This window comes from Echinops telfairi, unplaced genomic scaffold (genome assembly GCF_000313985.2).
Source record: "Echinops telfairi isolate 266 unplaced genomic scaffold, ASM31398v2 ScPeMD7_3509;HRSCAF=4178, whole genome shotgun sequence".
Lineage (NCBI taxonomy): Eukaryota > Metazoa > Chordata > Mammalia > Afrosoricida > Tenrecidae > Echinops > Echinops telfairi.
In genome coordinates this window covers 1,196,049-1,208,970 of record NW_022107407.1, presented here as the reverse complement: position 1 = coordinate 1,208,970, position 12,922 = coordinate 1,196,049, and the positions used below count along the sequence as shown (strand labels likewise).

General features: G+C 34.1%; 1 protein-coding gene across 1 annotated transcript in view; it reads right to left on the bottom strand.

The window, feature by feature from the left end:
- RYR2 (ryanodine receptor 2) overlaps window positions 1-12,922 on the bottom strand; it is an 805,653-nt gene that overhangs the window by 103,882 nt on the left and 688,849 nt on the right. Inside the window, exons 77-81 of the mRNA XM_045294222.1 lie at window positions 12,438-12,550; window positions 10,161-10,257; window positions 7,673-7,776; window positions 6,203-6,254; window positions 2,617-2,670 (exon numbers count right to left, since the gene is read on the bottom strand). Of these exons, the coding sequence (XP_045150157.1) occupies window positions 2,617-2,670; window positions 6,203-6,254; window positions 7,673-7,776; window positions 10,161-10,257; window positions 12,438-12,550 (420 nt within the window). The remainder of the gene's footprint in view (window positions 1-2,616; window positions 2,671-6,202; window positions 6,255-7,672; window positions 7,777-10,160; window positions 10,258-12,437; window positions 12,551-12,922) is intronic.

Sequence of the window (12,922 nt, the reverse complement as noted above, 5' to 3'; positions counted from 1 at the left end):
AGTAATTTAGGTATACTCGTGTGGATCTATCCTGGCTTGGCTTCTTCCACCATAACTGAACCGGGAAGAAGTTCTGCTAGGAAGTCCTGCCATTGCAAATTCAGTCATGGCATCTCTCTCTCTCAAATGAAGCTTCTTATTTCACTTCGCAACCTCTATCCTGCCCTCCTGCCCTTCATCTTCACTCTCTCTAGTAAGGTATCAGATGGGATTTAGTTTCGTCTCTCTCTGAGATGACTAGTGACAAAAATATTCATGTTGACCAAAATATTACACCACCCATTATTAACATGGAACCCCATCATATGGAGTTGCTTCGTAAAGTTCATGGAAAACTAGAATTGAAAGATAATGGAAATTTTCCATAAATATTTTGAAGCCCCTTCATATTATTGCTATGTCCTTTATATGCCATTGAGTACCAGATCAACCTGTAGCTGATAGGTTTTGTCTGAATTCAAATTTAAGAATGTATAAGGATCATAGACAGTTATAGGAGCAATATATTGCTCCAAAGAAAATAGTGACCTAAAACTGTATCATTTGTTTTTGGTAAATAGATTATTAATGATATTTTAATATTAAGAACAAATTCTTCATTTTTCACAGAAGGTAACAGAAAAAATAGTACATATAAACTGAAATTTTATTCTCTCTATTTTTTCTTTTAACTGTAGTTATTTGACATATTGTCCTCTTAGGATGTTTAGTACTGATTGTCCAACTCGAGAGCCTCACGAAAATAAAAGATAAGCTTATAGGCCCCATATAAGGACATAATATTATTTTGCAATTCTAGAATAAAATATGTTGTCATCAGGAAAAATTTCAAGCTATTTAAAAAACTAAAAAATAGAAATAATGATTTAGTTCTTCACTGCATTTAAATCATGGAACACATTCTTCAATCAATAATTAAAGATATTAAAAACATAATGGGAAAAAAAGAGCAGACTTCTTCCCAGCCTCTGTTTTCCATGGAGACAAACTGATATTTATATTTTAAAAAATTAAGAGTAGAATTCCAGAATATGCTGCTGTAAATTCCTAAATACATGTTCATATTCTGAAGAGCTAGACTCTTTTCCTTCAGCACAGTAAACATCTCAAAGTTGGCATGGAGAATGAAATTTTGAATTATGAATCATTTAAATTGTAAGAAGAATAGACCTGCATTAAACAAGTGGTTTTGAAGATATCAATTGCATTGGACCTACAAACATAGAAGGAATTTCAAGACCTTTCATTATTAATGAATCTAAGATGTTGGGTCTAAGAAAGGTAGTCACAAGAAGCTGAAACTCAGACCCAGACAAATACATACACATACATAGTTTTACCTTGCTGCGTTGCGATCCTGTGACCTTAAGGAAGGATGAGGACGAGAAGCAAAATAGCAATAAACAATTGCTCCAAAGACAACCAAGAGAGCACCACTGGTGTGCACTTCAGAGAAACAGTATTGTTTGCCACCCACAACTCATTCCAGTTTGCTGCACTTTCTGAGCCATAAAGACGATTTTGAGAATAGAATACACATACATTAGAAAGCATTAAAATGTCATAGAGGAAATTACCTATCTCATGACATATTTCCCAGCCAGTAATAATCAATGGATTCATTTTATATTAATTAATTTTTTACACATTGACTTCATTGATGCAGAGATGAGCATATTAAACTGTTACTGAATGGGGTATTCTTCTAAATCCACTTTATATCTTTCATAGGGCCTCTGAAATTAAATATTTATTGCTAATTACTTACATATGCCCAGATACTTAGTTCACTGTCCTGAATGTACATTAGTTAAAAACAAAACAAACAAGAATCTAGTCTATTTTTCCTCTTTCATTTACTTTTGAAATTCATGTTAAAAAATGAAATAACTCCACACACCCCCCAACAACAAAAAGAAATGGAGCCAATAAACAAGAGTGGTTATCAACAACTAGCTGATAAATAAAATGTGATTGAAATAAAAAGGGGTGGGTGAATATTTACTCTTCCTCTAGCCTATTAACACAAGCAGCATTTCAAATGACATACAATATTGAAAATCTGCAAATACCTCAGAAAATAATCATAAACTAGAACACAGTTCAGGAATAGATGTGCTCCTACCTCATGCAAGCAAATGGCATCGTGTGCTACTGTCTACATATGTACAAGGAATGAGTGACCTAATTGGGCAGAAGTTAAAATGAGCTAAGTCATGAAAACTTCGTCAGTTCAGCAGACATTACCAACAGGTTTAATAAAAATTTCGATGTCATGTTGCTCTTCAATAAATATTGTCCTCATTGTTGTTGGGAATTCCAGACCACAACATTTAATGAGATGAGAAAAATTTGAAGTAATCTCATTTCTGAGAGTTCTCAGGAACACTCATTCTGAACATATGGGTTTTATGTTATCATTTCACTATTCTATTCCTTTGATTTTAACTTCAGCAAATGTTAGGACACAGATTTGCCTATCCAGCTTCTGACATGCAGTTCCTTGACACAATAAGCTGCAATAAGCCATGAAGCAAGAAACAGAAATGTCAGTTATAAGCTATGAAATAATGTTTCAAAATATACAAATGATAAATGTAGAAAAATTCATCTTACTTCGAAACTCTTCACTTCTTCTTCACCATCATCATCTTCCTCATCATGACAGCTCTGATGTGCAAGAAAAAGAAGTTGTCAGTGATAGAATGAGGCAGAAAGTTCAACAGAATTTACTGTGGAACAATAATCATCTATATTAGTTTTAATTCTTGTCATTAAAGCTGTTTAACCACATATGATAAATAATACACAATAAGCTTAAATAACATGAATGATGAATTCATGACCAAAAGAAAACTATATACTGATTTTATAACTTTAAGATATTAAATTATTGGCTTTTTCATAACAGAAAATGATCAGGTTCATATCATACTACACAAACTACTTTTTCTCACATTTGCCATGGTCAGACCAAATCGCAATCCTTTAAGACAAGAATTATTATAAAGATTTACAATCTTGGAAGCCAAGAGGGGCATTCTGCTCTTATTGTTTGCTTTTTTCCCCCAATGTTTGTTGAATACAGAAAGGTCCCTGGTTTCCACTGGACTACTAACCTAAAACTGTGACCTGTTTGAAGCCAAGCAGTCAGGGCGGTTCTCTGTAACACAAGGGGCATCATGACTTGGACTCATCTTAATGGGTTTTGTTTTAGGGAATGATGATTAAAATGTCTAATAGAGGCTGTTTGTTTTTAGTTTTTCTGCTCTAGAAGATCACCTATTCTATAATTTCCCTTCAGCAGAATTTTGAATTAGGAGTAAAAAGCTTAATGAGTTTATCAGGTAACAACCATGTTTACTATTTATATTTACTAATATAAATATTCCTTAAGGATATACAGTCTTAAGGTTTTTTCCATTACATCACCTGATATATAAAGTTCATCACCTTTAGAAACTCTGGAAGTAACAAGACTTTATAATAAGAATACATATTTAAAAAATAATGTATCAAATACTTTTTCCCAAGTGGAAAATAATATTAAGTTTAGTTTTAGTTTTTGACTAGAATAAATGTAATGGCAGAGTTTACTACAGTCACAAGGAAGCCTTTAAGACTTAGAAATATCCTACTTTCAAATCAGAGACTTCAATATTTTCATTGAATATTCACCCTCATCTAAAGTTCTTCATCAGGTCATGAATTCCTCTATTATTCTCTTTTAAATCAGGTCCCTCTTATTCTAGATCTTTCTTCATTCTAATTAGAATCCACAATTCAACAAATCAGCAATATACAAAACTGCTTTGATCCATTTTCCTTCTGTGCTAACATGGCAAAAACCCTCTTCCCAGAAGAATCTAATTTTCCTTCTTTGACTCTACATTTGGTATACTGGTGTTTTTAAAAATTTACAGACAATAAATTCTGGCCTTTCTACCCTGACTAAGTAGCCTTTTTCAGTTTCTAGTCAATGTTCCTTCCTAATTTTCAAAATGTCTATTTTAGCTCTTCTCTTGAAACTTTCCATTACAGATAGATCCCTTTCATCCATTTGCCAGTCCTGACACATGAGTGTACTTTCTTTTTCAGAGAGAAAACAGAACTAAAAGCAAACTTACTGTGGCCACCCTACACTTCACAGCCTCCCTCTTTTACCTAGTGGTTTTCAAACTATGGGTTTCAATCCAATGATTGGACATAAAATAATTTTGTGAGTTACCACAAGACACAATTTAAAAAATAGAAATACAAATGAAATATCAGGTTATGTTGCTCACAGAAAGGGTATAAATTCATGAAACTTTTCTTCCAAGGTATATATATAAATGTACTAAATAAATGAATTTTATATTCTATTCTGTGGTTTAAAATAAGGAAGCTCTTCTTTTCACTTATATTACATAACCTGAACTCTCCTCCCACCTATCAGGGACCTTACACCAAAAATTACTCATTCACTTACTCTACTGTCCCCTTCCCACACACATATAAACATGATGAACAGTGGTTATCCATTGGGCTGCTAACTTCAAGAACATCGGTCTGAACCCATGAAGTCCTCCAAGGGAGAAGCATGAGGTTTTCTTCTCCCATAAAGAGTTACAGTCTCAGAAACCCTGGAAGTTCTACCTTGTCCTGTAGGGTCACTATGGGTTCCAATTGACTTGATGGTACTGAGTTTAGAGTTTGTTTTTGTTTTTTAACCTAATTCTTTCTTAAAAACTGAAAAACAAAATAAATTCCCTTTCAGCAATATCATGGTTCTATATATTTATTACCTTATGCCTTTCTCTTCCGCTCTTTATCTTTTCAGTAAAGTCATATTTATATTATCACTCCTCAAATCTGAACCACAACTCACATTTCTATAGTATGGCACTTTCACCACTTCATCCCCTCTTCACCACTCCCCAGTTCTCTAAACTGCCTTCACTATTGTCCCATGACATACATGTAAAAAATGTTGGAGAATGTTCAATCCTTCCTTATTTAATTTCTAAACATTATTATTCTGCAATCCACATAATTCTTCCCATAGCTCACATATCAGGTCACAGTTAAGATTCTTGCATGTGTTTGCATTGCATCGACTTCTCACCACCTTACACTGTAATGGTCACTTACATTTCTATATGCTTACAGGTCCTTACCTAGGAAAAAGTTTTCCTCCCTTCATTGACAATATGGACAATATAATCAATTCCTCTGACTTCAACTGTGTTATTCTTACCCGGTATACTGAATGGCAGATACAAATGCCAAATCATATACTAAAATCTTTACTTAAACCAAAACCAAACTCACTGCCAAAGAGTCATTGCTGACTCATAATGACTGCCTGAGGGCTTCTGAGATTGGAATGGTTCACAGAAGTACAAAGCCTAGTCCTTCTCCCATTGAGCTATTGGTGGTTTCCACCTTCTGACCATGTGAATCACAGCCCAATATGTAACCACTGTACCACCAAGGCACTTATATGTCTCCCAGGCATTTTCAGTATGTCTACAATTCGTTATCTTCCTCTCCTGACAAAGCCAAACATTATTCTATGCTCTCCACCTTGGTAATGGCGTTGCCAGCTATTCAGTTTTAAGTCAGAAGTCTCAGAGAATCCTTTAACTGTTCCTTTATCCTAACTTCCTTATTCATCTTTTATCCAAGGATCAAATTAAATAAATGCTCAGTAAATAATATTACTATTTTTTTTCTGCAACATATCTTTCAACATTCAACTTCCCTAACTAAGCTTTAGACTATGCAGGTCCCATTGTTATGTTATGTAACCTGTGTTCCAAACACCTAATAGCTCTTATGTCATTGTATTTATTAGAGTTTTTGTAGTCAGTGGTTTGAATATTGTTTCCCATGAGATGGCAAGCTCTGGGAAAGCACACTGCATGTGCTTCTTGCTTATTCACAATTCTATCCCCAAATTTCCTTGATGCCCAACGAATATTTGATGAATAAATGACTGTTTGGAAAATGAATGAGTGCACAATATGTGAAATTTTAAAGTAGGCAACAATGACTAGATGTCAAGAAAGTTTTAGTAAAGACTCATGCAACAAGTGGAAATTAAAGCTTAACACCACTTTTGTTTTACTCCAGAATATTGATTCTTATCCTTTATCAGATACAATAGATTTGCTTTTATAAAAATTAGACAATAAAATGAGAAAGAATGGTTGCTTACTTTTGCCATAATATCTGCATAAGCCATATATAAAAAATCTTCCTCTAGTTTGCTTTAGAAAACAAGAAAAACATTAATTGTTAAATAGAAGGCTGTGTATAGATAAAAAATATAAAATAATCTTTGTTTTTTCCATCAATAAATTAACACAAAACTTTGGTAATAGGTCTTATAAAAATAGCCTAGAATAAGAAATCAAAGACCTCAGCATTCTCTAAGTCTACCCTACCTTACCTTACAGAAGAGTGTCTCAAAATTCGCAAAATACATGATCGAATGTTCTACACACATAATAACTTTCATTTTTTTCAAAATACAAAATCTGAGACAAGAAAACTTAAATGATGTAGGAGTTTGACATCAGAAGTGACATGTTATCAATTAAAATATAAGATCGTCACAATAACGGTCCTTAAAAACTGAGGTTAAAAATGTTCAGTGACCTTTTTGAGGAAGTATGGAGACAGATAATATATTAAGAATGGCTTCTAGCAATAGACCCCTGAATTCTGCAATGTTATTTTGCAGATTTTAAATTCAGCCATCAGAAAAATTCACTTATGATAAATAGCTCATTACCTGACAATGTGATACAGAGAGTTGCTCTATGCTTAGGGCTGAGATGACTGTGTTAGTTAGGAAATAACAAGAGAGAGAGAAATAGTGACAGAGGGGATGGATCCCATTAGCTAAGAGGGAAAAATGTGCATTACTATGGCATGCAGGAGGTCAAATGAAATCTTTACGACTTCGGAGGAGGCAGACTTGTGTGGAGACTGTTGATTAGAGTACATCCCAAGGGTTTGCAGAGAACATGTAAAACCTGGGACAAAAAATGGCTCTTTTGAAAGGTAAAGAGGCAGACAAAGCTTTTACAATTTCTGAAGTACTTCTTCTACAGAGATAAGCTGTGAAGTGCCCTTAGAATGAGCAAAAGTTGAAATCATTTTGATTATCAGGCATAGATTTCTTATTTAACCACACAGAAATTTTTCCTGTGTGACTTTGGTGAATTCTCATGACTAAGACAGTAAGAGGCCAGCAAAGCCCCAAATCTTAAAATGGATCTTGGAGAGAATTCAAAGTTGGAATGATCAGGTTTCCCTAGGTTACCTTGGACCCATCCCATAGTGGAGATACAATCTACCTAGGAAATTGCAGGCAGTATTAATCTCCATATATTTTTGGTACTGGGATTAGTTTCAGACTCATTCATTTATAAAACTGCTTGTGATAAGAGAAAAATAATTCATAAGAACAACTAAGAATCAACCAAGCCAGCTTACTTACTGAGTTGTTAAAAAGAGCTAAGAGGGAGGAACATACATTTGTCAAATTTGACATTTTTTGAACCCCCTCTCTTCGAAGAAGAACAAGATTAAATTTAAATATGAATATCTGACACATGGAATACTCCAACATGGACTGTCTTATGTCTCCTATGTCTCATCTGAACCGTCCCAACCATACCATTTCTCTGTCAAGGCTGTTCGACTAAACAGAAGGATCAGCTGATGCAGAGGATCAACTCGCTTAGTGCCTTCATCTTCTTCTGGAGGCTCATCTCCAGGTTTCTATGAAAAAAAGTCAAATTCATATAATTTCATATTTACAACAAATGTCCACTGAAATCCAACTGAAACTTGCTTAGGAACAAAGACTAACAGGAAAGTCTTCTTTCTGCTGTGCCATGTACGTGTCATATGCATATATTATGTTCCCTATGCAAAACAGTATACTGTAAAACAGAAATACATATATTTTAATCAATAAAGAATATGGGCAATGATTCCTAATGTTTGAAATGGCATTCTTATAAAAATGAATAAAAAATTTCTTATAAAAATGAATCAAAAGGGTAGTTATTGGCTATGCAGATTTTTATTTTCTTAGGGCTCAATTTGCAAATATTTTAATACAATGTTATCTTCTGATTATAAACATTTAGTTCATCTAGAAATGCAAAGTAATTATGAAATTTTAAAAATCGTTTCCCCGTACAAAAAAAATGACAATTGATGAATTCTAAGTGAGTTAATAATGCTTGAACTGCTTAAATACGAATTTTATTAAATTTTCAGTTTTACATTATTGGATAAACCTTTCACATCCAGGAAAGTTATTAGTGATTTTTATTGACTATAGAATTATATTTCTCTTTTTATTTATTGATTGAGTGAATTATTTGTATTTATTTAATAACTTAATTATTCGTTTGGCTTGATATTCTTTCTACATAAATTATTTATTTTGTGACTAAGACTTAAGGTTAGGAGTTCTTGGAATATCTCTACAAGTCATCCAATATTCTATGGGTTATTTTGATTCCAAAGACAAAAGGCATTTATGTAAGAAAAGATGAGATCTATTCACTATTAGGTTTTATAAGAATTGCATTTATTTATCTACTGTATTCCATAATAATTTGTTAGCTGGAGAAATGACTTTTATATTTTGTCATAAAGAGAAATAAAGTCCTGATTGTATTACATTATGGATGAGTTGTGAAAACATTTTGTTTAGTAGAATAAAACTGTCACAAAAGAACAAATATTGTGTAAGTACATTCAAATGACATATCTAGAATAGGCAAGTGTACAGAGAGAGACTACAGAGACTAAGGTTTATTAACAGTTACTAGGGGCAGGTTGGTTAGTAGAAAGAAAGGACTTATTGCTTAGGGGAAACTTTGGTAAGGGTGATGAAAAAATTTGAGATTATGATGAACATGTACCAAACTATATATGTAAAGATTGTTGAAATGGTGTTTTGTGAAATATATGTTTACCACACACATACACATCAATTAAAATAAATGGTTCATAACTTGTAATCACACAGTCCCTAATCTCATTTGCAAATTAGTGGCCCTCAGAAGTACAAATACTGTATGTGTTCATTTACACAAAATTAAATATCTACAACAGGAAATGCATAGAAACAGCCATTCCTTGGTAGTTGCCTGGGAATGGGAGTAGGGGAAATGGAAAGTTGTTTAAGGGATTTCTGGGTTTCTGTTTGGGATGATAAAAGTATTTTGGAAAAGGATAGTGGTAATGATTGCATAAATTTGTTATTTTAATTAATTTTGCTGAATGGTAAACCTAAAGATACTGAAATAGCAAAAAGTTTGTGATATCTACTTTATGAAAAAAGGAAAAAAAACTCTTGAGACTGAAAGATATTTTAGCAGAAATAAATCTAAAATCTACCGCATGTTTACATATTTATTTGAGAATATGATCCAAAGTCTTTGACATAGTTTTAAATTAGTCTTGGACTTAGAAATGCTTGAGATGATCCTTCTAACATGCAGCTCTTAAAAAGAATCCTCCTAACAGCAAAGCTACGCAACCATTCCACTTGACATGCACTGGACATGATGACAGCTGTTCTCACGTCTAGCACATCTTCTCTGCCCTGTGGAATTTTTTATACCAGCATCTTTTTATTAGCCTTTTATTAAATCCTATTATAGACAGAATCTATGTGAGTGATTTCTTTCCTGGCTTAAGACAATGTTAGGAATGCTTGGTAAATTTCTAAAATCCATTCAATATTCTATAGATTTTTTCACTCTAAAGACATTTTAACAATTTAGAGACTCATGAATCAATCAATAGAATACAATAAAATACACCTCATTTTTAATCTTTTACAGTTCTAGCTTGTTTCTGTGGCATTTAATGGTGCTTTAAGTAGGAACTTAAGAAAAATTGCATCAAAGTTTGGTTTATAATAAACTTGTATTTTTCATCTTAAACTATGAATAATGGCATTGCTCTAAAATAGTGGATTTTCCGCTAGACCCCGAATAGAGTAATAATTGAGATAAAAGTCTCCGAAGACCAACAAACTGAAATGATATTTTTTTCCAGTCACATGAGAATTGCCCACATCAACTTTATTCCATCAGTACCAAACCCTCATTCTTTTTATAATCCCATTTAAAACATACTGCTAAGTCTTCTATCAGTTTATCTTCGAAGTAATGTTCCTCTGTTTCAATCCAAGACTTTTCGTATCCCTGAAGAAAGAGATTGACAGCTCGGTGCCTAGGACATAAGCACAATTTCAAACAACAGTCTTTGAGTTTAAATGGAAAGGTCATTCAGTGGTACATATCACTAGATTATTTGTTAACTGGACTTTCTATCCTTTACTGGGGTAGGAACACATCCTTGTGGTTTTAGTAGGCTCTTGGGGCCACACGAATGTGCATTTAAATTCTGGCTCAGACATTTCTAAGTTCACAGTACTAGTGAGCAAGTTATCGAATTTTTCTAATGTTCATTTTTCTCATTTATAAACCTAGTATGACCTCCACTATATTTCAGTTTTGTGAGTTTTAAAAGGAGGTAAAGAATAGAAAGCACATTGTGCAGGTTCATTTGAGTGCTAACTATTATAACCTCTGAGGCTCTGATAAAGAATAGGAGAAGAATCATTAGTGGGATGTTTCTGTTTGAGTTAACATTAAAGGCACTTCCTGAGCAGTGCAAAGCAAAACATATAAATTGACGTATATGGGAGGATATGCATAGTGATAAAATTCTAAGATAGTGAAGGTATGAGGTCTATGAAATAAAATAGTAGAAGGATAAGAAAAGACCATCACGAAGTTCATGAGAGATTAACAGTATGGGGGGGGGTGCATTTCATTGAAATGAGCTCAATCTCTTAACTCTAATTCTTTTTATTTATAAAGAAAACAACGTAAGTTATATGGACTTTCACCTCTTCAATAATCCTCAAGGTAGAACACTATCTAAACATAAGGTAGAGTTGTGACTTTTTATTTGTTTCTTTGGTTTAGGGGAATTTTGTGGTTTGTTAGCTCCCCCTTACTTTTGGTCTTCATTCATTCATTAATTCATTTATGTACTGAAAATGGATCATGCAGCATTCCAGGCATTGAGAACATAAGATTGAGCAAAACTCTAAAGGACTTCAACCTCTGAATCAGAAGGAAAAATAGCCTCAATACTAAAGTAAAATCTTACCACTAACAATAGGCATAAAAGTGTCCTGGAGACAAATGGAAGCATTCCAGGTGCATGGCGTAAGAAAATGAGACTCACTTAGATATTTCATAAAGAGGTAGAGCTGAGCTGAATCCTATGCAGCACACATGGGAGTTATGCACTTGTTCCTAGTTCAGAGTGTGAAGGCATAGTTTGTATAGAAATTGCAAGACTGAAATGGTTACCTAAGGTCAGTAAGCCAAACTTGATGCACTAGGTTGTGTCTCCTAATCGACATGGAAGCTAGATGCAGTGGTTCTCAACCCTCCTAATGTCGCGACCTTTTAATACAGTTCCTCATGTAGTGGTGAGCCCCCAACCTTAAAATTATTTTTGTTGCTACTTCATAACTGAAATTTTTCTAGTGTTATGAATTGAGTGACCCCTGTGAACGGGTCGTTTGACCCCCAAAGGGGTAGCGAGCCACAGGTTGAGAACCGCTAATAGAAAGTTGTTGGGTATGTAAATTTATTTTCTTTAGTCCCATAAATCAGTTCCATTTCAAGACTTGACCCTCACCAACAACTCACTGCCAGCCAGTCAGTTCTGAATCATAAAGGGACCTTTTAGGACAGAGTAGAACTGGCCCTGTGGGTTTCTGAGACTGTAAATCTTTACAGGAGCAAAAAGCCTCATCTTTCTCCTATGAAGCAGCTGGTGGCTTCAATTGTTGGCTTGATGGTTAGAAGCTCAACACATATGCTACCATGCCACTATGTCTAACAGGTGTGTTAGATTTTACCCTAAATGCTAATCATTAGAAAATACTAACAATAACTAAAATTTATTGGGCCAAGCACAGATAAATGTAAGCACTTTCATACACTGACCAATGGAATAAGCAGAATGACTTGGAGATAGGGCCTATCACTGCATCAATGAGAAGAGATGACGTTGATCTATGTCACACAGATCCAAAGTTGAGAGACCAGGTCTCAAATTCAGGCAGTCTACTACTAAAGAATAATCTCCCAATGTTGGCAGTTGTCTCACATAGCTAAGCAGGTCTTCCTTGGTGTTCCAGGGTCACTTAACAGTTCACACCACAGTTCTCTGGGAGTATCCAACAACGGGAACAAGGTTAAATCTTACATAAGCCTTTCCCATGCTCTTCTTGGGCTATAGAACTCAGGTTTACTTGGAGGCCAGTCTCTTATCCCTTATTAGGGGAAGTAACTGCAATCTGTTTTAAATCTTGAAAAAGTCCCCACCTTGGCAGATTATATAAAGGAGCCATGCGGAAACACGCTACCACGGCTCTTTTCCTCTGCTTAGAGAGCAGCTTGTGCCAAACAGCTTTTTTAGATCTCTGAGGATGTTCCACCTGAGGTAAAATGATAGAAACAGAGAAACAAAACCATTAATAATTTACACCAAATCTAGTTTCAAATACATCAGACCACAGGGATGCATTTTCTAGCTTATCAACATTTGGGATCCCAATTCCAAAATGACCTTGAAGTTCTTGTGGAAAAGTCCACTTCCTAGCAATTGCTCAATGCTAAATATATGGAAGCTTCAAATACTGTAGAATTTCTTTAGTAGAAGTATTAAATGTCCCCATAATGTGTGACTATTAGAAAGTATGTCTTCTTTAAAATCAGGGAAATATAAAACTACTGTTTATAAAATTATCTTTCATCTCAAAATATCTTCTGCCTTCTACATTATGATTTCAAAATGTATTTTCTGCTTA